The following is a 23,586-nucleotide window of genomic DNA, read 5'->3' as shown; positions in this document are numbered from 1 at the left end:
CTCATAGCCAATGCACATGTCAGCATCAATTTGGTAAGAACCACGGGCTTTCCTTGGTTGTGTCTAAGAGGAATCAAACAAATGTATTCTGAAATCTCCGTGCATGGTCTGATTCCAACCACAAAACCCCAAAGGAAATATTTGATCCTGTTCATTCCCAAAATACAGTATCCTAAACATCTTAATTTGAAAGTCCAGGGACAATGATAACTAGTGTTGAAACATCATGCAATGTGAAAGATGAAGGAGGAAGTTGGTCACATAGTTGTCTTACAACAGGAAGAGAATGGGTTTATGGGTATTGTGGTCAAAACATGGAAAAAACAGAGACTACTACTGTAAGAGAAGGTGGGGGATTTTTTTAAATTATAATTGTATCAAGTATCTGACACATATGTAGGAGCTTCTTAAACTTCAATGTTTTGCACCGTACTGCACGAATGGTCAGTAAATACTTTATTCATGAAGAACGGGTGTACGCATTTTCCCAGTATTTCACAACAGTGAAGTGACACATGTACTTAAAATAAGGAGCACAAATCTGGCTTTATATTGAATGGGATGAATCAACATGGTTGAATTTTTCCATGTAAAAATAAAACCTGTGGCTGAATATAGGGATTTCATGCCCCCACCCTGAGAGATGTGGAATAGTGGGAGACAGAGCTATTCAATACGTAAAGCCTAAACCATGTCAATAAAAGAAACACTAAAAGCAACAATGAATTGATTCTGTTAGGAACCTTCAGCTTTTTAGTATAGCTCAAAGGCTGATTAAGTATATTTTTGTGTAATAGATCTTCACTGTTGTACACAAACATCATCAAACATCAATGAGCCACATCGTTGGCAGTGGGTGAAACAAACACAGGAACTGTAGCTTATTTATAGTAAAGTTGGTTTACTCAAATCTGCAAGTGAAAATAAAATTTAATATGTACTATTTACACTTGTTTGAATAAAGGTTGATAAAAAACTAAATGCTAAAAGGATATATATATATATATATATATATATATATATATATATATATATATATATATATATATATCTTGAAACCCGTTTTTAAAGATTTGCACATGCAATAATGAATACGCTTAGTAACGGAAAGCAGAGACACGCGTTAAAGCGCTGTTGTTTTGATCTTTGAAATGATACACTTTCTATATAAAAAAAACAATGGAGCTCCCTTGTAAAAATAAAGTCATATTTTATGACCGCATTAGTTGTAGAAGAAGGTTTCAAGCATTTCTGTAATTGTTCCTGTAGTTACACAATGGTTCTCACCGCAACCTACTGTGACATTCAATAAAAAGGTGAAGTGGCTACAATTGAAAAACAAGGGCTCAGATCAGACAATGTGACTGTCTCTTAATATCACCTCAGAAATTTCTGTTCTTAACTTCAGTTTCCATGGAGGGGACTGTTTGACTACATCTTAGAAATACAAAAATACGCAGTTGCAAAAAAAAACAGGAACAATCAGGTTCCCTTTGTGTTATTTTTGGACTTCATGTTGTCACAAAGTGAAACGCATCTGTCTGGTGGGAGGTCCTGAAATATATCAGCAGCCAAATATTTGCTATTACCTCATTCTTGATTTGTGATGTGCAGTTATGACAGTAGAGGAAATTTGAAAATAATCTGAAAAAAAAACAAGTTTATTCAGTTTTGTGTCAAATGTAAATGTCATGAACCATTTGTATTCTATGTAACGGTTCTGACGTAGGTGTAGGGTATCATAGTCTGATTAGCCTGATTAGGGGAAATTCAGTTCACTAAATACCAAATCTTGACATATTACAGGGGAATTTAGATTGCTCTAACCAAATCATGATTGCTCTAACCAAATTTGTACTCCGTTAGAGTAAAAGCTTAATATTTTGCCCCACAAATGCTTATTTACAGGATCACAAAAAAATATCTTATTTTAGATTTACGAAATTTCCCCCCGAGTTACTCACATTGTGAACTTGTGGGGTTGGTTTGAGCCTTTTCCACAGGAATCCCCATTTTGAGCAGCACCTCACCTCTGACCCCCACTTTGTCCTCTCTTGAGCTTAACCAAAGAATGAGTGACTGAAAAACCAGCGTGGGAGAAAATTGTCAAGATGAGATGACTTTGCACAGTGATTTGGAAAGAAAGTTGGTCAGGTGTTTGAGGGGGAGAGACATAGACGGTGTGTGTTTGTGTTTGTGGTCAGAGAATGATGAGACCAGACTAGCGTGATGGAAAGCCTAGCCGACTGCTAACACAAACACATCAGGGAAAAGAAAGAGAAAAGAGGGGGGAGGGCAGGGAGGTTACAATGGGGGATAGAAAGGAAGAGTGTTTTGTGTCAGTTTCACAAGTATGACCGCCGCCAGGAAGATGATGATGTTGACCAGTATTGACAAGGGCAAAGGAGTGTTTACATTGAAGTCCATTATCAAGTTTGCTCAGCAGGGAACAGAAACATATTAGGTCCTCCAGACCCTCCAACCCTCTCTACCTCCTGAGCCCAGAGAGGACAGACTTGGCATGTGTAGAGAGGATCTCTGGAATCCGGACTTCAGAGATGCCTTACAAACGTAAACAGTGTGGTACATGTTTGCGTGATTACCATAATTGAGTGGGACTGCTAAGATGGAGAGGTGTTGGCACTCCCCGCCAAAATGAAAAATTATGAGAATGTATTGTGAGGGAGGGTAGCTGGCCTGGCTCCAAGCTCCTGAGTGACAGACGGGACTTGTATGAGTGTGTGTGCTCTGGGTGAGCGGCATTGGTTCTGACTGTTGGCAGGCTCACAATCACTCTTTAAGCTACCTGCCAAGCAAAACATGTTCACTTTATCTGGTAGACCTCTGCCGGAGACAAGACACTTGTGCTATTGTCCTCTCTTGTTTCTGCTTAATTCTCCGGATTAAAATGTTGGGTTGTTTAGGAAGGTTTCTGCTTCAGCTCAGAGGAGCAGCCGGGAAAGAGAGGTCACTTTACGTCATTGGAATCTCTGCACAATGGACCTGAAGCCCCCTCCTCCTCCTCCTTTAGCACCAGCTTGTGAACCCCTCTACAAGAGCAGTGGTTTCATTTGCCGCCCTCCTTTATCCCATCACACACATGAGCCCTCAGGGCTGATAAATGGCTCCCCAAAGAAGCAATATAAACACAAATGTTCAATTCAAGTCCAGGGTTCACTTGGAATGCACCCCACCACAATTCCTTGTAGTAAGCACTTCATGTCTCCCCTCCTCTCTGTCTCTGTGTGTGTGTCTCGCTCTCTCTCTCTCCTTATTTGTCTCTCTTTCCTCCCTCTTTTACACAAACGCTCCCTCTCCTGTTCTGATAAAGCGTCGTTGCCATGGCACCGCCTGCCTCAGTCCAGCGGTTAAAACACGGTCGCACTCCTGCTTCATGTGTGGGATGTTCACTCAGCATGTTGGTGCGCACCGGCTGAGCGCGGCGCTGGTCGGTACTCTGTGTAAATCTCAGCTCTTCTCTGTCCCGGGATGAGACTTTACCATCAGCTATGACACGAGGCCCATCGTGGGAGCACGCGGGTATACGTCGCACACCTGCGGCTGGAGCGAAATAGATGGAGGGACTTGCGTTGCAGCCGTTGTTGTCGCCGCACTTAACCGATTACTTCACCTCCTCTCCTGGTCCACGGGGGAGCGCGCTTGTAAGCTGATTTGTCCCGGGGATGCGAATACTTCGCCGGGATTATAAGGATATTGGGTGAACGACAATGCCCCGTGGCTCGGTCCGGCAGTTCCGGCTATTGTTGGCGCAGCGGCGGACGCACGGTGCCCGATTTCCCCCGGTTCATCGTCAGTAGCTGTACAGCCTCTGCTCCTGCGTCTCCTCGCTGCTTCGCTCCGGTGTGGACAGTGTAATATGACTTCCTGGCTCCGCACATACGGCGGCGTCCCACTGTGTCTCCTGCTGTGCTACGTGGTGGTCGCTATCTGCGCAGAAGCCTCCAGTGCCGGTGAGTGGAGGCTCATTAGAGCCAATTACATCATAACCCGGCAATTAGACTGCACCGTGTATCCTGTCAAGTCATTGCTGCGCAACATCAGCTCCCATCCCGATCGTTCATCGGTGGCCTCTGCGGGGGGGGGGGGGGGGGGTCGATGACTTCGAGTGTTTAATGTAAAGAACTCCCCATTAGATAAGATTTTGATTCCTGAAAAGAGGCATTTTAGAAGAAGTTTAGGATAATATTTCCACACACGTCCTTATCGTATGTTTTATGTTTTATCGTATGTTTAGCTCGACATGCTCATGATTCAACAAAAGTTACGTATATAACAACATGTATCCATTAGAACCGTCTTGCTTGTGATTTTTAAAGTAAAGTACAGTCTAAAATCTCCTGACTGCACAATTATGTGAAATGTTTAAAAAAAGACCCAAACACCCAAATGTGTTTGGCAGAACCCTTCAAATGAGGGTAGGTGTTAAAGAACTGAAGCAGTGAAGTAACAACCCACGAATCATTATTGAAGGGAAACCTATAAACACACAACAGACCAACCTCTTGTTTCCACATTGATCAGTTACTAGGAGAAGTAAAGTGCTTCACCTATTCAGGAGTTTGCCAGGGGCCACTGTTATTTGGGTCAGAGAGGCTTGTTAGTGAGCTGTTACACTGGGACCTGCAGCCTTTCTCTGTCCTACATTCCAGCCCTGTAGTTCATCAAAATTGCTCTGGAAAATTGGGTTGCAGCAGCTAAATCACTTTGATGAATCATTAATCCCACGATAGCAAGCCTTAAGTCCATTCAGTGCCATAAGTCACCCTGTAAAATCATCGGAGTCCACATCATTGTTGTGTTTTTCTGCTAAAATTGCAAAAAAAGTATCCTGAACTTGAATGATGTCCCATGTGCATATGTGGGTTTGGGAAATGATTAATAGCACCACTCCAACTCAAGCACCTGTTCCCACATTTCCAGACAAATTACAGCGACACAGATGGATGATACTGAATGGCCTCATATTAGATGCTAAGTGGGGCTTATATCATCAAAACTGTGCACGAGTTCTCTAAATATCTACGCGGGCTGAACCGCATGGCTAATGAGTGTTGACATTCTTTCATATGCAAATCAAAGACTCTCTTCCCTTCTGTTCTGTTGTCTTCCACCCCCTTCTTATTCCTCTGTTCTGCAGGTGACAGTGTGTGTTGGTCCCCTTCTGTCACCTCTTGTACAGAGTGTCTCAGGCGTGGGCCAAAGTGTGCCTGGTGCTTCAAAAAGGTAGGAATGTGTATAAAAATGCGCGTTTAAGTGTTGTGTCAGTGCCAAAAACCAAAAAAGAAACGTGGCAGACAGCAGCATTCCTCAGATGACACACAGCAAACCTTTGATACCTTCCACAGATGTGATTATAATGTGTATGTTGGAGCTTAGTGGCTCACACTGTGACCTATGTGAGCATGTCTTTATTTGTGTGAATTTTTCCGTGCACATTTTCTCATGTGACAGCAGAGACAGAGGCGCATTCTACCCATTGTGTTTAGTCTAGACAGTAACACATATCAGGGAACTTCTCTCAAAGTCTGCATCTGCCTGGGATATCTGTATCTGTCTTTGCCTTCTGGGTGTTAGTCTTTCTCATAAAAAGCCCACCTCAAATCTACCTTGAGAAGTTTTAAAGTTTTCCAGTCACACCAGTAACAACACACATACACACACACATACCCACACACACACAAAACGCCAACCTGTGGATACACCAGACTGTCAACATGCAAGTGTTTACAGACTTCAGGTTCTTTCCCACCCTATGAATCCTACCATTATCTGACATCATCAAGAAGGGTTGGGCTTACTGGTGTGTGAAGGAGTTCAAATACCACCTCTCTAAACTTCTACACACAAAAAAACACATACACACACACATTCGCGCATAAACTCACTGAGCTATGCACTTAAAACTAAGCAGGTACTGAGCTTGTAAATATGCATGTTTGTGTTCTGACACTTTTGTTTAAAGCCAGTTGAAGGGGCAAATTCTGTCCTGGGAAGTCCCAGGAACTCACCCTGATACATTCTGACATTCAGAGTTGTTACAGGACAAATTATAGTGACAGGGGACAGCCAGAAATAAATGGCATTCATTGTAGCTTTCAGATTGAGGCAGCGGTTACATATTCAGCTACACTTTCAGCTTGTTAGTTATTTTAAATTATTGCATTATTTCATTCACATGTAACAGTTTTAAAACAAATGGTTGGTTATACGTATAACCAACTTTTAATGGTCTACCTTTACATTTCTAGAGCTAGTGCTGTATTTGTGAGTGTGTTTCTCACAAACACAGTACCAAAGGTCCACAAATCCATTTTAAAGCCACAAAGCATGATAATGCTTTATTGTATTGTTGCAGCAGCTGGCTATTAGGCAGCAGGGGGGTTAACTGATTCATTCAGCACTGTTGCTCGTCTTTCATACTTGACTTTAATGGACCATCTGACCACTTCTCTTTCCCTCTTTTTCCTAAGTGATCACATAAACAGGGCTGAGAGTTATTCAGATCTGGCAATGGGTGAATTAATACAAACAGGATAATTCTTTCTGGTATTCTAAACCGATAAGTTATGTAAGAATTTCATTTAAAAATGCTCATTGTTCTCATGTTAACCAAGTTACTTTACAAACCGACACAAATGACATAAATGGAAAATGAAACTATAGTGAGTAAATGTGAAACCAGTTTCTATTTGCAAGATTTTCTTGTGTTAAATGAACCATAAAACATTCGGCCCTCTGAGTGGTAGCATATAAGCAGTACATTTCTACATGTGGGGAGTAAATGAAGAACTGTTTCTTCTGACCTTGAAATCTTCTTATCTAGAGTTGTTCAAGCAGATATGATTATCATATAAATGAAAGGATCACAGCTGCATAAACCCAACACCCAGCAGAGATTTGACAGAATATACTGCACTTGGTCTGCACGATGGTCTGATACTTCTCAGCACCAGTGCCCTTGAGCTATAGAGCTACACTGGGTAACATGGAATTCAGCTTGTTTAGGTCACATGTTCTCCTGAAATGTAATTGTTGTGATACCATCTTAAAAGAGGCTTATGTGTGTTATGTTTGCAATAGTCTGGAGGCCTTTTTGTTCCATATCAAGTTTCACTTTTTTATTTGTATTGTGTTGTTTCCTTGGATTTTGTTTTTGGAAAGATAACAAAAAAGCAAATAAAATATATAAAAACAAGAAAGGGCACAAGAAAGGAACATTTGTAAAGGGATAGTCTCCCCTCACTGTCTTGTGTGATTCCTAGGACTTTCTGGGTGGGTCATGGACAAGCCAGCGCTGCGACCTGGCAGTGAACCTGCTCAGAAGAGGCTGTGGTCCAGAATTCATGGAGCAGTCAGACATCAAGGTCGAGGTCAATGCCACCATCAGCAGCACACAAGTGTCCCCACAAGATATTGGTATCACCCTCACACCAGGTAGTGGCTGGCTACTGTGTGGCTATGTGGCTGGATTTTTGCTTTGCACTGTGTTTTCCTAAAACAGATGTAAGTTATAACTTTATGTTTTATCTTGTATTTATCGTGTATTCCTAGGTTCAGAGGCCAGCTTCATAGTGGCTGTAAAGCAGCTGGAGCGTTATCCTGTAGATCTGTACTACCTAGTGGACATATCCGCTTCTATGCAGGAAAACCTGGATCATGTAGGTGTTAATACATTCAGCTGTTAACTCATTAGGTTATGGATGATGTCTTATTCTTAACCGCATCTCCATCTCTCTTCTTCTTTTTCCTCTTCTGTTTGCCTTTTTTGCCTGTGTCCACCTACCTCTGAATTATGGTTTGCGGTCCAGCTAAAGACAGTGGGTGTAGCTCTGTCGCTCCGTATGACAGAGCACTCCTCAGACCTTTGGCTCGGTTTTGGCTCATTTGTGGACAAGCCTGTCTCCCCTTACATAAATGTCCATCCCTCCAAAATCAACAATCCCTGCAGGTAAGATACAGCAGACAAATATTCAAGCTGGTTGCTCCTAGTTTATATGAGTCAAGGAGAAACTCATCCATTGTAGGGGAACCTTGTTATCATGATAGGGAATGAAACATCAGACAAGCTTTTGGCATTTGTTGTTCCTTTGGAGCTCTGCCTTCCTGAATGTTGCATTTAAAATCTTTTCTTGTCTTTGGGCTTTCTCTCACCAGTGATTATGAGATTCGCTGCCGTCCAGCTCATGGCTTCCACCACGTCCTCAGTATGACCAGGAACATGAGTGAGTTCACGCGTGTGATCAAAAGACAGCGTATCTCTGGTAACATGGACACTCCTGAGGGTGGGCTGGATGCTATGCTACAAGCCACTGTATGCCAGGTGTGTGATTCCAGATGTAGATAAGTTAAGCTCACAAAAAATGTAAATACAGTATATTTTGGGTAGATGGTTTTAAGTCTCCTGGGGTTGCCTTCTGAGTCAAGCCCAAATTTGGTGGTAAGTCTGCATGCGTGTGAAAAATGCTTGTAGTAGAATAGTGGTACTCTGACTCAGCACTGTATACTGCCACTGGAATCCCACTAAGTAATGACACCACTGTTAGGGTATGGCAGACAGACACACATGCACACACACAGATTTAACTGATTTTCCACAAGCTGCAGGAGGTATGTGAGCCATACCATGCAGGGGGGCCTCTGAGTAATCAGACCTGCAGGGTAACACCAAATCTAGAAATAGATTCTCGATTATGTCAGACCTACTTATAGGCTCACTGTTTTGGCTTAAATATACACAGACTAGCACACAGACACTTTTTTTTTACAATGTCTAGTCATAGACATTCAGAGAGAGACCCTGTGGCTGATGGCAGACTTTCTGCTCCTTTTCATTTATTTGGGGATTACAGAAAAAGCTGATCACCATGGGAACTAATGTAGATCAGATGAGTAAACTGTTTGAATATGCAGTTTCTTTCCACATGTGTAAAGTTTTAAAACATAGATCATGCACATATTTTCCCGATCAGTTTGTGTGAGTTTAGCTGATGAGCAATCTAAAGTCATAAAAATGAAACAATTTACAAGACTCCTCTTAAAAAAACAGAGATGCAGAGCTGTTGGGCTCTTTTAAGATATGATTAAGTTGGGGTTTACATTTACACTAAACTTAACATTATCTCTTGATTTCTTTCTGACTCCTTTTTAGAATGCGGTGGGTTGGAGACCAGAGGCAAAGCGCCTGTTGCTCCTGATGACCGACCAGCCGTCGCATCTAGCCCTAGACAGTCGGCTGGCAGGGATTGTCACACCACATGATGGCTTGTGTCACTTGGAGAACAACGTTTACACAGGAAGCACCAGGATGGTAAGAGGACGAAGGCATTTCTGAGGAAAAAGCCTTTCTTACTGAGAGTCTGATGTGGAGCTAGATAGATTTAAAGAGAAATACTGCAGTTCCTGTGCCTGATGGGGAACAGAAGAGAAAAAAAGGTTTTTATTTAGTTTATTGGTTTCTCTTTCCCAGGACCATCCTAGTTTGGGCCAGCTGTCTGACAAGCTGCTCGAAAACAACATTCATTCTATCTTTGCAGTTGACAAGCAGCAGTACCAGTGGTACGAGGTAATCTCTCCAACCCATTTGTTATGCCTGCCTTTGTAACCACAAAAAAAATCCCTACAACCACAAAATGTTTTTTTCCAACAGTTATAGGAGGAAGCTATTTTAAATGGTCAAAGACTTTCTTGCACATCATCCCTTTGTTTCTCTAGGAGTTGGTGCGCTTGCTGCCGGGCTCCCACCTGGGAAGGTTGGGCCATTTCCAGGCTCCAAACTTAATTCAACTTGTGGTGGATGCATACAAGGTACAGAGCACTACAACTGTACTTCCTCTGAAATGTTTGAACTTCTTTCCTAGTTTTAGATCCTTTTGTTCTTTGTTCTAAGTGTTTTTACTAAACCTCTTGACAACACAGAGAAGGACATGAACAAGGGAAAGGTTGGAGAGAGTCATACAACAGCACAGCAAGAGTTTAGTTCATGAGCCCACGCAGTCCTGGTTCAAAAATGTTTCGGGCTGCTTATCTGCTAAACCAACGTGAACTCTGTTTTTTTTTTGGGAAATGGTGGATCATGCAGGCTGACTAATAAAACATTCCTTTTTGCAACAATTGGACTTTCATTAGGTGATACCACAGTATCTTTCTGAAAGTGTACTGCTTAAATTAAACCAGAAAAGTTCCCCACTTAAATTCCCTCCAAATTCCAAAGGTTTCTGAAGGATGTTTTTAGTTCCTGAAGGCATAATGATACAGAAAAACACAGATGAGAACTGGAGGTTATGAAGAGGTAAGCCCTTCTCTGTGTGTTGGTGTGTGTGTGTGTGTGTGTGTGTGTGTGTGTGTGTGTGTGTGTGTGTGTGTGTAACTAGGGGTTTGTTCAATTGGCAGCAGTCTAGGCTATAATCTTGCCTCAGGCACAGCGCTCCATTGTTTGCTTCGACAATCTGACGAATCCAAAGTTCTCGGTGAACAGCCACGTTACTAGCAGACACACACACATGCTACACAAGCAGCAGACCCTGAACAGAAGCTGGCATTATAATTGCTATCAGATCCCCACGGAAATCACGTGTCCTAACGATGGATGAATACAACAATGCTATTTTTGATCCCACCTCCTTTTTCCCATAACCCCCCCATACCCTCTTTATTTTGTATTTCAAAACGAAAGAAAGGACAACAGTGAGGGCTTTCTGGGGACATGTGACAACTTTAATTAATTACAGTTCTCCCATTCTGTCTTGCTTCATTGCTTCATTACGTTTAACTCTCGCAGATTATGTTCATTAAAATTTTACTGCCCTTCTTGCTTCCTTTTATCTTAACCTACATTCCCCTGCAACCAGCAGAAAAAGCTGCCTTAAAAAAATATCCTTTTATCTCTTTCCACTCTTGCTCTGCCCAGAGGCTGTTGTCAGAGGTAGCGGTGGCAGTGTCAGTGGAGGACAATGCAGTCAGCAGGTACTGGGTGAATGTGTCTCCTCTGTGTCCTGATGGGTCCACTGCTAAAGACCAGAGGTGCTCTGGGGTACAGCCAAACCAGACGGTAAACACACAAGCATGACTTCAGCACTCAAAAGTGTCAGAGCATGGAATTACTTCATGTTACAGACCATTTATTGGTTGGACTGGGTTATTGGTTGGACACATACAAACTCACATCACTGAGAGCTTTACATGAGAGGAAAGATTTGGTAAATAGTCCTAGTTGAGCGGATTATAGGATAAATTTAAGAGCAAAACATTCCCATGTGATTCTTTAACATTTTCGTATTAAAATCCTCACCTTATCTAATATGAGAGCCTTTAAATATAATATTTAAATATAAGTAGGGCATTTAGATTCAGAAACAGACCAAAGGACATCCACTGCTGTCATTGCTGTGCTTGTTCCAATGATCCCATGAATCCCATGAAGAAATGTCCTACATAGCATGCACTACTGCAAAGAGCCCTTTTATACTTCTTGGCAGTACACCAGAGCTTATTTGGTACTCATTTTGGCTACATTTCTTCACTCGCTTAACTGCCTGTGATTCTCCTTTGCCCTTTAACCTTTTAACATTGGCTTTTAACATTGTCAAGCACCAACCTGCTAAATTGCTGCTCTATAATCATTCTACTGTACAAAGAAACTGAAGTTGAGCCCTGTAATCCATGAGTGAATGAAAGTGAATTATGGAAGAAACCCGTACTTACCAGAAGGGTGATAAAAATCTAGTAAAAGCCTTAACTGTTGATTCAAAGCTTCAACACGCACAATGTTCTTCTTTGGCTAAACCAAATCAGCAAAATAATTATTCAAATTTAGTTAAGTCTTACTTATAATCCATTTAATTAGGTTTTATCAGATATTGCCATAATCAATGTCAATGAACTAATGCAAACATATTTACTCTGCTTCAGTTTACATGAACTATGAAGCAAGAACACACTCTTACAGACTCAAGAGCACACTCTAAGACCTAGAGAAAATGTCTTAAATTTGTCAGTGTTTATTTATTGTGCTTGGCAATCCATTCAATAGTTTTTGGCATATTTTAGTCTTAACCAAAGGGGTTGGTAAAGAATAGGTTCATATCATTTTAAATGGGTCTTTAAACAACAGTCAGGTGCCCATAAGAACACTAAAGAGATTTTTCATGGTGCCATTAAATTCCTCCTCTTCAATACGTGATCAGTGCTTTCTAAAGGCCTTGAAGTGAAAATGATGGGTGCCAAAAGCCACACAGGATAGCTTTAGCTCAGAAAGTAGAGCAGGTTATTCACTAGCCAGGTTCCCTTTGAAGTTTCTTTGAAAATAATTGAATGACAAATTACTAAATATAAGGTAAATGTTTATCTGAGGGTAATATCAGGCCTTAGTTATCAGTGTTAAACAAGTAACTATCTCCTTGGAATGACTTTTTGAATTAAAAGAAATATACAAACTGTGAATAATGTAATCTCATATGGAGCTGGCCTCTCCTGAATCATGCTGATCAGGTGGTCTTTATCTGAGAAATATTCTCATACTGGAGATGTTCAGATGAGATGAAGAGGAAAAATGTCTAGTTCCCTATCTTGAAAAATCTTGTAACATTTTTCTCCTCCTGTGCAGGTTTACTTCAACATCACCATTGGCCTGCATGCTTGTCCTGACAATGGCGAAGATGAAGACATAAAAGTGATGGTTCACCCTGTAGGTTACAATGAATCCACCATCGTTAGGATTCACTCTAAATGTCAGTGCCATTGTGGACCTACAAGACGCTGTCAGGATGACCAGTCACCTTGCAGAGAGACCCCAAACAGATCCAATCATGAGCAAAGGCCAGTTCTTGGACTAATTAAGGACTCAAGCAACGATTCAAACTGGAGTTGCAGAGCAGAGGGTTCTGATGTTGATTGCAGTGGACGAGGAGAGTGTGAGTGCGGGAGCTGTGTGTGTGAGCAGAGCAGGCTCGGGACAGTATATGGAAAATACTGTGAGATAGACGACTTCTCTTGCCCCTATAAGGGGGGACTGTTGTGTGGAGGTAAGGTGGACATGGTCCAAAATACAAAGAATTATGTACATTTAAATTACAGTTTCCACAAGAAAAAAAAAAAATAACAATATGAGTGCATATGATGTAGAACATACACAGTCTTTAAACCACTCTTTTCTTCTGTCTTATTCTGCTCCTCTCAGGCCAGGGTGTGTGTGTGTCAGGTGAGTGTGTATGTGAGGAAGGCTGGACAGGTGATAGCTGCGGATGCCTTGTCTCCACAGCAACCTGCCAATCAACCAATGGCTTGCTTTGCAGTGGGCGGGGCAGATGCGTGTGTGGCAAGTGTGTCTGTGATGACCCCCAATACTCCGGAGACTTCTGTGAAAGATGTCCTGCCTGCCAAAGCACCTGCCAATCATACTGGTACTTGTCAGTTTCTGTTCACTCCCACAAAGCATGATGGGAAATCTTACAAGAGAATATAGACGACTAGATGATGTTGATGTGAGTTGTACTCTTGGGTTTGTCTTTCTCTCAGGCAGTGTGTGGACTGCCATCTGTCTCACAGCCATGCACAAAAAGAGCCCGGACACTGCAACAACACCTGTGCTTCACTGGTGAACTACATGGATGATGTACCAGGTACAGCCAGTTTAGCCAAAACAATCTGGTCTGAGAAAAAATCTGATTTATGAAGACACATGTTTTTCTATTTACCTAAAGAACCTAATTACCTAAAGAGTAATTAGGTTGTAAAGCAGCATCGACTGACCTCTGAACACACCCACCATCATTTGAGCAAAAATCATGATGTTTTATTGAGTTGCTATTTAAATCTATTAGTTACCTACTGAGCAGCATGGTGGTTAAGTGGTTAGCTTTGCTACCTCACACCTAGAAGCTCGATGGTTCTAATCCCTGACCTGCTGGGTTTAGAGGTTTCCTCTGTGTAGTTAATTATTTTTAGCTTGTCGTGGAAAGCACAAGAAGCTGACTTTTTAAATTATTCTGTTATTGAGCAGAACAAGTTGGTTAGCAAACAGAAAGAGCAACCATAGAACTAATTCACAGTCATTTTTGGGAGTCATATATGTTGAATATTAGCTCTCTATTCAACTCTATTTTCTGTTTTAAAAGCTCTTCTGTGATTATATTAAACTTTGCTTTTTGGTGCTGGGTGGGTAAGATAGTATAGACCAATGCGAGGTTCTTTGCTAAAAGGCAGCAAAGTCACGTAAAAATTTGGAAGACTAGACACTATAAGGAACATGTTTCACAATACACAGATTTATCTGATCCATTACTACAGTAATAGAAGATAATGATTAGGGCAGGGGTTACCAACATGGTTAATTAATTATTAATAATAAAATATAATTAATGGTATATTGAGCAAAGATGTTATTTCAAAAGTGCGTATTAATCTGGTAGCCCTTAGCATTAATCGGTACCCAAGAAGTAGCTCTCAGTTTCAAAAAGGTTGGTGAGCCCAGGATTACAGCATCTTTAAAGTGGGAAACAAAGCTAGTGTGAATTATTTCTTTTTGTTTTGAATAATCCTGGAAGATTGTCACTAGGGCCTAGAGATTGTCTGTTCTCCCCTTCTCTCTCTCTCACTGTCTCTAACTTTTGCATTTTTAGGTCAAACAGCAGAGAGGTGGGTTCAGTGTATGTACATCAGTAATGACAGCTGTCGCTATCGCTTTCAGACCAGCTCACAGTATGGTCAGACCCAGCTTTACATCAGCATGAGACCAGGTATGATTTCAGTACGCACATGTTGATCTTTCTATAGATGTGAGGGTATTCCTTGACTTTCTGCAATTCCTTAACTTCAACTATCACAAGAAAACACCTGATACCGACCCTTACACTAAGCTAAGCTTAATCTTGACCTTAACTCTAAAATGTAACCCTTTGAAGACAACTGCACTAAAATATGTTCACATAGCTACAGAAGCACATGTACTCACACACACCTTAATTCAAGGTAACTTCTGTTGCTACCAGTCCTGTACTGCTGCACCCTTGTGTATTAGAGTCAGCAAGCTGGCTGTCAGTGGTACAGCTGTATTTTACATTTTCCTACAGTTCCCAGCTCACTTTCCTTATTTTCACATGCACATGTAAGCACACACATACACCCAGTTTTACATCCACTAGCGCACACATGCTCTGGGTTACAAACACACACATTATTGAACTTCCAAGTGTTACAGTTCATCCACGCCTTCCTGATTTTTGAACAGCAGTGGTCATTGTGCGTTTTCCCCCCATCTCCCCCTGTCCCCTCACTACCCCCTCTACCCAACGGGATACTCTCTTCCTGCTCACACCCACTCCTGCCTGGTGCAGCAGGAGCCAGGTCTCCATGGTAACCCTGTTACAAAATGTCAAGGCAATCTTTGGGCCCTTTGTGTTAAGCGATGAACCCGTCATCCACACATGCTCCCCTGCAGACACACAGCCAGCTCTAGTACAGCACCACTGCACAGCTGCCACTGACTGAAAAGTGTAGGTGTGGGTATTGGAAGCAATGAATTAGATTTACTCAAGTACTGTACTAAAGTACATTTTGAAGGTACACATATTTTGCATTTTTAATTACCAATTTTTGCTGTGTTGTTCTTATCCCTCACTGCATTTAAGAAATATTACATTAAACTACCTAATAGCATTTAATGTAGATAAATTCATGATATAATGTTATATATTATCACATACTTTTCCTCAGTTAAAGGCTGGGTTGGCCTTTGGAGTTTAGTGCAATTTTGTTTTTTTGCTTTCTACTTCACTACATTTTTAGTTTTTTTATTGATTACATTTACGTCTAACAGCTGTAGGTATTTTTATCATTATTTTAAACATATAATAAGCTCATAACAAGCAATGCATCATTAACAGTGGTTAAATGCAATGTCTAGTTGTGCCCTTTTGTCCTATTTTAGATGTTTATGGGTGTATAAACTTTAAACTTATTAGTAAATGTATATGGATGCATTTAATTTACTGTTTTATTTATAAAGTTTAAAAATTTAACTTACTTGTCCAAATTTGTGTAGTATGTATTTTGCATAGTTATGTTTTCTACAACAAAACCATTTATGTGTGTCCACAGAGTGTGCCAGCAGTAATTGGCTAGTAGGAACATTCCTGAGCATATGTGCCCTGACAGTGCTGTGTGGACTGGTGGTGGTCGCCATGTCCAGGTTGCTTCTGCAGAAAAAAGGCAGACCATCAGGGATCAATGTTGAAGGTGGAGGTTATCACTGCACTGGAAAGGTTAGCTCTTAAAAGTCAAGTACACCATAGGTGGCAAACTGCACCACAGGGTTTTAATTAGAGGGAGGCTGACTTGTTCCTGCTGCCCTGAGAAGAGTTAGGAAATCCTTATTTGTTTAAGATAAATGTGACCTGTTCACTGAAACCAGGGATGAGAAATCGAAGTCTTCTGTTAGAGGTGCAGCTGTAGTTTCCATTTCCTCTCAACTCCCAGTTCACTATTTACAGCATGCAGATTTGTGATTTTAAAATGACGTGAAGCACCTTTGAGAACGAAAGGATAAAGTTTTCTGGACATGCATTTTGACCACCTGTGCAATTTAGGCAATCTAATACAGTGTCTATGCCATGAATTCTACTTTTACTCATTCATTTTAAATATGGTGACCAAAGCATTACAACCACGACTTCTTCTTCCACCCAAGATTCGAGATTCAAAGAACTTTATCTATCCAATAGGGAAATTGTGTTGCCTTGTTACACTTTTCTTGCTCTCCGCAAGAAAAGTAGAAAAGAAAGGAAAAGCACCTCAACCATACCAAGTAGTAAACATGTAGACAAATAAACAAATACAAACTACTGAAGTACAACTAAACAGTAAATAGTGGAGGTAAATAATAATTTACCTTAAAAATAAAATATAGTAAATAATAGATTGTCCATTTTGAACATTTAGTCCCCTCCTTTTTACAGAAGGGAGATGAGTTTAACAGTTTAATGGACACTGAGAGAAAGGACCTCATGTGGTGTCTGTGGAGAGCCAGCATGCAGTGGAGTGGGAGGGAGGGATTGTCCAGGATTGAAATGAGTTTGGGGGTCCAGTTTCTCCCCCAGAACATAACCAATCCTCCTTATTAGTTTGTTTGGTCTGTTACTGTTTGCCACCTTCATATTGCTGCCCCAGCAAACCACAGCATAGAAGATGGAGCTCCGACCATGGACTCATAAAACATCCACAGCATTGTGCTGCAGATGTTGAAGGACCTTAGTCTCCTTAGAAAATACAGCCTGCTCTGTGTTTTCTTGTATTTTGATGCTGCTTTTACTGACCAGTCAAGTTTATTGCCCAGGTGGACAGCCAGGTATTTGTACCCAGAAACCATTTCCACCCCCTCTTCCCATATAGAGAGAGGATTGGCAGGAGTCCGGGACTTCTTGAAGTCCACCACCAGTTCCTTTTTTTACTGATGTTGAGCTGGAGATGATTGTGCTCATACCCATTAACAAAAATACACTCCAGTATGACTCCACTACCCAATCTGACCTCAATAATAAGCACATAGCAGAATTTCAAACTAAAAGCTGAGATATAAAAAAATTGTAAAAGTAGAATTCATGGCAGAACTACTGTATGGGATTGCATTAAATTTCACAGGTGGTCATAATGTTATACCTGATCGATGTATGTATATATGTATGTATGTTTGTCTAAAGTGTTTTGAAAACCCTCAATATGACAATTAGTTCATTATTCACTACAACTCATTTTAATAATCACAAATTCCTGCTGACATTTTCATTGTAACAGTGCCATAGTGCACGTTTTCATATTATCTTGGAGTTTTGCAAGTTTTGTAAAACTGCGTCTACTTCCTCTGTGATTACATAATGTAAGAAATGTGTAGAATCCACATCTTAGGCGGATTATTTATGAATGACACCTAAATCGTAACGGGGCACTCCAGTCATGTGATGTTGCAAAGTCAGTTGACTATTCATCAGCATGACTAGTTAATTATGACAGACCCTCGGATATGCTGGCTTGGATATACAGAAAACATAAAGAATTATTCAGTTATTATTGTCAGTGCACACTATTTGAGCACCATACTTCACCAACTCATCAAACATACAACACCTCTAGTTTACGGGAGCATTTGCAAGTTAAAAACACAGCAACCATTTGCAACTTCCAAATCAATACAAGTATAATCTTAAGAAAAGATGCATTATGAGAGTTATATAGATTAGTGTGTTTTGTGTACGTGTGTGTGTGTGGCTAACACTGACTCCATAATTCCATTATCCTTCAGGATCTGTCATACATTCCTACAACCAATGAGAAGACAGTTACATACAGGAGGGACCATCCACCTGACCGCCCTCTGGAGATGCACATCCATGTTCCCAAGATGCCCCTCGGTGACCCCTGGCAGTACTAAGCAGAGGTCAGAGGCAGTACAAGGCAGTCAGTTGAGACTAAAGAAGGAGAGTTGGAAAAGCTACTTCTCTGTAGCTTATGCTTGATAAACCTCAATCAACTTTAAATGTAGACTCTTGATGACAGTTACCTGAACTATGAAACCTCCATGGAAAGATATTTGTAGACTAACCTCTTATAGACTGTGGGACAAATACGGCCAGTGTGTTAAAAACTGGGTTGAAACAAAGAGCACAAGTCCCTCACATCTTCTTCATTTGTAGCAGCTATGTGGCTATTTGTTATACAGGGTAGTGGGTGATCCTTTCTCACTTTTTAGCCATGCAACAATTACATTCTAATTTATGTGTGTGTGTGTGTGTGTGTGTGTGTGTGTGTGTGTGTGTGTGTGTGTGTGTGTGTGTGTGTGTGGTGCAGATAGATGCATTTATGCACTATCGACGCTATTTATAATTTTATAGTAAAAACACTACGTTGTTTCTTGTTTCATGCGATTGTGTGACACTCAAACGCTCCAACAGTTATCTCCTTGTCTTAGCCTGCCCCCTTGTGGGCAGTGTGTGATATTGATTATTCAATCGCCGTTTTACTCCAGCGTTTGTAATAGTTTTGTTGCATTTTGTTTAGGTCACCTAATCAATTGAATTGCAATTTTTGTATTTTTTTTATTTTTCTATGATGATTTTTCCATTTAACTTTCAGTGATTATTATCTGGATAGACTTGCACTAGAATAATTGTTTTGCGTTATACTACTGAGTCCTGGGGCATGAGAACTGTTGTAGTTGAAAATTGTTAGCTTTTGGGGCATTGTAAGGCATCTAAACGGATTTGAAGCTAATGTAACAAAACCACAACACTGGAATAATAATGGACTGAGCATTCATTTGTAAAATTGTGACATACTTATAAATAATGGTAGGGATATCGTCACATATCTGAACATTCGTGTGTGTATGCATCTACTGGTCATTCCAGAGACCTTCAGAATATACAGATATATTTAGACAGTAAGCCTAAGTCTTGAACAAAGGTTCAAATCACTTCTAAAGGTACTATGATCAAGCACTTGATCCTCTGTCTTGGGAGACTTTTCCTTGCTCAGTCCTTTGATTTTTATTTAACATCGTGTTGTTTACAGCATAGCTGCTCTGTTTTATTCTAAGGAACACTAATGATTATTTATTGTGATTTTTTTTATGGTATGTTATTTGTGCAAGGATTTATGAAGACTGGTCTTTTTCCTAAAATATGAAAATACTTGCAATACTAGAAATTGGGTAATATTCATCTCATCTTACCAGGAGCTCAGTCTCGAGTGAGCAACAGCACTTTTCTGTTTAGTTCTGTTGTTAATTGTTGTGACTAGTTGTGTAACATGAATTTTTATCATCACAATAATATGTCTAATCATTTCTTGAACTCTGTATGTAGCAACAAGTTGACAGTGGTAATGAATTTTGCCCTTTTAATAAAAACTAATATAAATCTGTATTTCAGCATGATGAAACCTATGAGGAATGAATAGTTCATGCCTGTTTCTGGCCCACGTTGGGTCCTGGAGGTTATAATTGGATGTTAGAGTTAGATACATCCCAAGGTTTTGTGCTATTTGTTGCAACAGAAGATAAAGATGTAACCAACCTTTTCTCTCTGTGTCAGTAACCAGAACACATCTGACCAAAAAAACAAAAAAACAAAAAACAAAACACAGTTAACTATAGCTACAAACTGAACAGTAGGTGGAGACACACAAGGCAACCAGTGTTGCTCATCAATTCACACGTTTGCAAATTAGCTAAGTGAAAAGAATAAAAGGTGAACAGAGCAAGACTTATCAACAGTTCTGGACAGAGCAAAAACATTTTCTATATCCGGGAAATCACTAGCAGGCAGTTTTAGTTTCTACAACCTTGTTATAATTCTCAAATATACATCCACATAACAGAGATATAATTTCATGCTGGGATTTCTTACATTTCTTTCTAAGGCCACGTGTAGGCCTAGCGTAAAAATAAGTTAATGAAATCCTGACTGTGTTCTTTTAAAAACAAGCTAAATAAACTTCAAAAAAGATTCCTATACAGAGAGTGATTCAAGTAATTTTGTTTTGTCTGGTTTAAAATAACAGTGTGAGGAGCTATGTGAGATGCTGTATAATGCTGTTCACAGTTTTTATAGATAGCTATAAACTCATTGGTCATAAAAAAAATGTTTTCAGGGCAAGCAGACTTTGCAAGAAACGATGTTCCAATTTTGTCCTCTTTATTGATACCAGTTACTATAATTATGGCTTACATGGATCCGTTTTATTTTTTACACGTAAATAAAGAAAAAAATGTTAAGGAAAAAGAGAAAGCAATAATAGGCTATTTGTTCTAAATAATATCTTTGTATAGCCTAATAAATAACTTATGAAACGTGGAAATATTCTGACACAACTTTGATAAACTATTATTTTTACTTTATTGTTGTTTATTTTTAGAGAAAACCACAAATAACATATTTGAGGTAAGGACACAGTGTTTATCCAAAACTCCAGTTCATTAAAGTGCCATTTACTTCCACACAGGCTGGTAGAGTGTAATCAAATATCCACGTGTTGCTTTGCTCATATTTGCTTTGTGAATTATTCCACCACCTTCTGTCCTTCGGCAGTTTGGACAGTCTCACGCGCATGCAGCCCGGGAGACTGGCTCGGACTACCGGAGACACTACTGTCCGTGTCGCTGTTGCCGTTACCGAGTCCCGATTCCCCTGCGTCCTCTGAGCCCTCCACGCTGTGCGTCCTCACGTGTTTGCTGAGGTGGTCGGAGCGCATGAAGCGCTTGTGGCAAATCGTGCACTCAAACCGCTTCTCTCCGGTGTGCGTGCGCAAATGTCGCTGGAGCTCGTCTGAGCGCGTAAAACGTTTTCCGCAGAAGAGCCAGTTACAGACAAATGGCCTCTCCCCGGTGTGCCAGCGCAGGTGGGCCTTCAGGTGAGAGGTCTTGCCGTACACCTTTCCACAACCAGGGATGTGACAGCTGTGCAGGCCCCTGCGGCGCGGGCTTGTGCCTCCCTGACCAAGGCTTTCCGCCTCCTGGCAGTTCGGGCAGTCACAGGTGGCTCTGCCCGAGTAGCGGCGGGAGGAGGAGCGGGAGGATGCGGGCACAGAAACGACGGGGTTTCCTGTTGGCGCTGCCGCCCCCGCCGTTGTAGGCTCTGTGTAGTGAGCCGGCACAGGTGGCCTAAAGCCGTCGAACAGGTGCTGTGAGGCGGGGAGCAGGTGCTGAGAAGCACCGGCGGTGAAGCCTGAGCTGTATTCAGGGCTGTAGCCACTCAGAGAAGATGGTAACCCGGCCGGGTTCTGCGTGTCCACCCAGCTGGGGCTCATGTCCCACCAAGCAGAAGACCCGTTACCGACGTCTCCCATGGGCTTGAGCCAAGACTCGTAGGGATGTGCATGCATTCTCGGATAAATCCCCGCTAGGCTTTCGACTGAGGCGGGGAATTTGGTCAGAAACACAGGCCGTTGTGCGTGCGCAGGATCAGGAACATTGTCCATTGCCACAGAGCTCTGATACACTGAAAAATCATTTCCAAACGGAGAGTTGGCAGTGGTCACAGAGAAAGCACTAGAGGCGTCTGTCAGTCCAGTCCCGTTGCTCCTGGATGTCCCAGAAGGAACCCCGAGGGAGGTGAAGCAGGCACCCAGGCTGTTGGTACACGAAGCGCCCCGTTTCCACGGGTGAAACCCCTTGACGAGTCCCGGGGCTCCATCGGAAAGAACAGGGGAACACGAAGAGCTGGGCTCACCGATTCTGCTACAGGTAGCTGCCAACATGGCCAGCGGGGTGTTGCCCAAGCGGGGTTCTTCCTGTGGAGAGCACGGGTTCATTTACACTTTTTAAATGAAGCGTGCGTAAATATGCGATATATATATTCAGAAACGTATTGAAACGTATTGACGTGACTTGGTCAAACGTTTACAAAGTCGACGTGAATCGGCTCAATGAAAGACAACAGAGAACCACAACTGTTTTTTCAAATAACTAACATGTCTATAGTAAAACTTTTCATATAATGATAAACGAAATGAAAAAGCACATCACGCGTTACTGTCGTTATAAATCAGTGAGCGGTTTTCTATAGTTAGTTCGAATTGCTCACTTAAATCACAAAACTTTTAGCTCGTCTGAGAACAAAATTCACAAATTAAATCAATAAATGAAAAAAAAAATATTCAGAATTTGTATATTACGATGAGTATTAGTTTTGGATAAAAGAATACGTACGAATAAATACAAATAAATAAATAAAAATAAATATAAACTTAGCTGACCACACTGCGTCCTGTAAATAATTACCACATGAAACGATTCTAAAAAGCAATTTCTTACGTGAAGAAGTTTGAGAAAGTATAAACGAAAGAAAGTATATAAACACAAACTTACCCCCAGTAGTGTAGCTGCCATGGTCTTTGCAGGCTTTTCTTCAGTTGACTGTGTGTGTGTGCTGCCGGTGACTGGATGTGATCAGTCTGTTTCCTCTCTCACTGCCGTAACAGTTGTAGCTTCTTCGCCGCTTTGAAGTGCCGCTGGGAGCCCGAGGACCAATCACAGGCCACCTCACATTGTCTCTGCATTTTTGTGCTCCAGGTCATCGTAAATTTGAAACATTGCAACATGTAGGTCAACAATATTAAGGTGAAGACAAGGAATTCAGTGTAGCCATACCCCAAGAGCAGCTGTGATAAATGAGAGAAAAAAAAAAATACTTGCCACCACTTGGCCAAATCATATCCAAATACCACTCACAAGTCTTTAGTGGCAAGTATTCTTTTTTTTTCTCTCATTTATCACAGCTGCTCTTGGGGTATGGCTACACTGAATTCCTTGTCTTCACCTTAATATTGTCACCAATCCTCAGTCCTTGTTGCTGAACATGTGCATCATTTGATGATGTAGCAGCTTTATTAATTATAAAGCTCAAGTAGCTCAATGTTATAAACTTTAAATAAGTAAAGTGGGCAAAGTGATGGGGCCCCAGGAGGTCCGAGTAGGTCATCATGTCAATCAATTCAATTTCAATTTAAACAACAAAAACAAAGCATCTGAAAAACTGAAAAGCAACAGCACAGAAATAGTGTCATACTGTGTTTTGGAGT

At 41.1% G+C, this 23,586-nt stretch overlaps 2 protein-coding genes across 2 annotated transcripts; one reads left to right on the top strand and one right to left on the bottom strand.

Moving 5' to 3' along the window:
* The first annotated feature begins 3,392 nt into the window (after positions 1 to 3,392).
* On the top strand, positions 3,393 to 18,869 carry itgb8 (integrin, beta 8). Its single transcript, XM_067503210.1, has 16 exons — positions 3,393 to 3,971; positions 5,159 to 5,244; positions 7,284 to 7,455; positions 7,573 to 7,679; positions 7,830 to 7,969; positions 8,176 to 8,341; positions 9,170 to 9,328; positions 9,488 to 9,583; positions 9,733 to 9,825; positions 10,928 to 11,068; positions 12,623 to 13,040; positions 13,196 to 13,418; positions 13,534 to 13,637; positions 14,637 to 14,753; positions 16,114 to 16,277; positions 18,311 to 18,869. Exons 1-16 carry the CDS (start codon positions 3,878 to 3,880, stop codon positions 18,437 to 18,439), a joined length of 2,409 nt encoding a protein of 802 aa, XP_067359311.1. The 5' UTR covers positions 3,393 to 3,877; the 3' UTR covers positions 18,440 to 18,869.
* A 1,677-nt stretch (positions 18,870 to 20,546) lies between these two features.
* On the bottom strand, positions 20,547 to 23,125 carry sp8a (sp8 transcription factor a). The gene is made up of 2 exons (XM_067503222.1): positions 22,874 to 23,125; positions 20,547 to 22,296 (listed from the first exon to the last, which is right to left on the bottom strand). Exons 1-2 carry the CDS (start codon positions 22,892 to 22,894, stop codon positions 21,067 to 21,069), a joined length of 1,251 nt encoding a protein of 416 aa, XP_067359323.1. The 5' UTR covers positions 22,895 to 23,125; the 3' UTR covers positions 20,547 to 21,066.
* Between the last annotated feature and the right edge of the window lie 461 nt (positions 23,126 to 23,586).

This window comes from Channa argus, chromosome 1 (genome assembly GCF_033026475.1).
Source record: "Channa argus isolate prfri chromosome 1, Channa argus male v1.0, whole genome shotgun sequence".
NCBI lineage: Eukaryota > Metazoa > Chordata > Actinopteri > Anabantiformes > Channidae > Channa > Channa argus.
Note: the sequence above shows the minus strand (reverse complement) of the source record. Positions and strands in the feature narration are given on the sequence as shown.

Excerpts from the sequence above, each read along its gene's own strand:
- itgb8 (XM_067503210.1), top strand. The coding sequence starts at position 3,878 with ATGACTTCCTGGCTCCGCACATACGGCGGCGTCCCACTGTGTCTCCTG. Across the intron at positions 5,245-7,283 it reads GTGCCTGGTGCTTCAAAAAG|GACTTTCTGGGTGGGTCATG; the intron begins GTAGGAATGTGT and ends TGTGATTCCTAG. Across the intron at positions 7,970-8,175 it reads AAAATCAACAATCCCTGCAG|TGATTATGAGATTCGCTGCC; the intron begins GTAAGATACAGC and ends TTCTCTCACCAG.
- sp8a (XM_067503222.1), bottom strand. The coding sequence starts at position 22,894 with ATGGCAGCTACACTACTGGGG. Across the intron at positions 22,297-22,873 it reads TGGCAGCTACACTACTGGGG|GAAGAACCCCGCTTGGGCAA; the intron begins GTAAGTTTGTGT and ends TGCTCTCCACAG.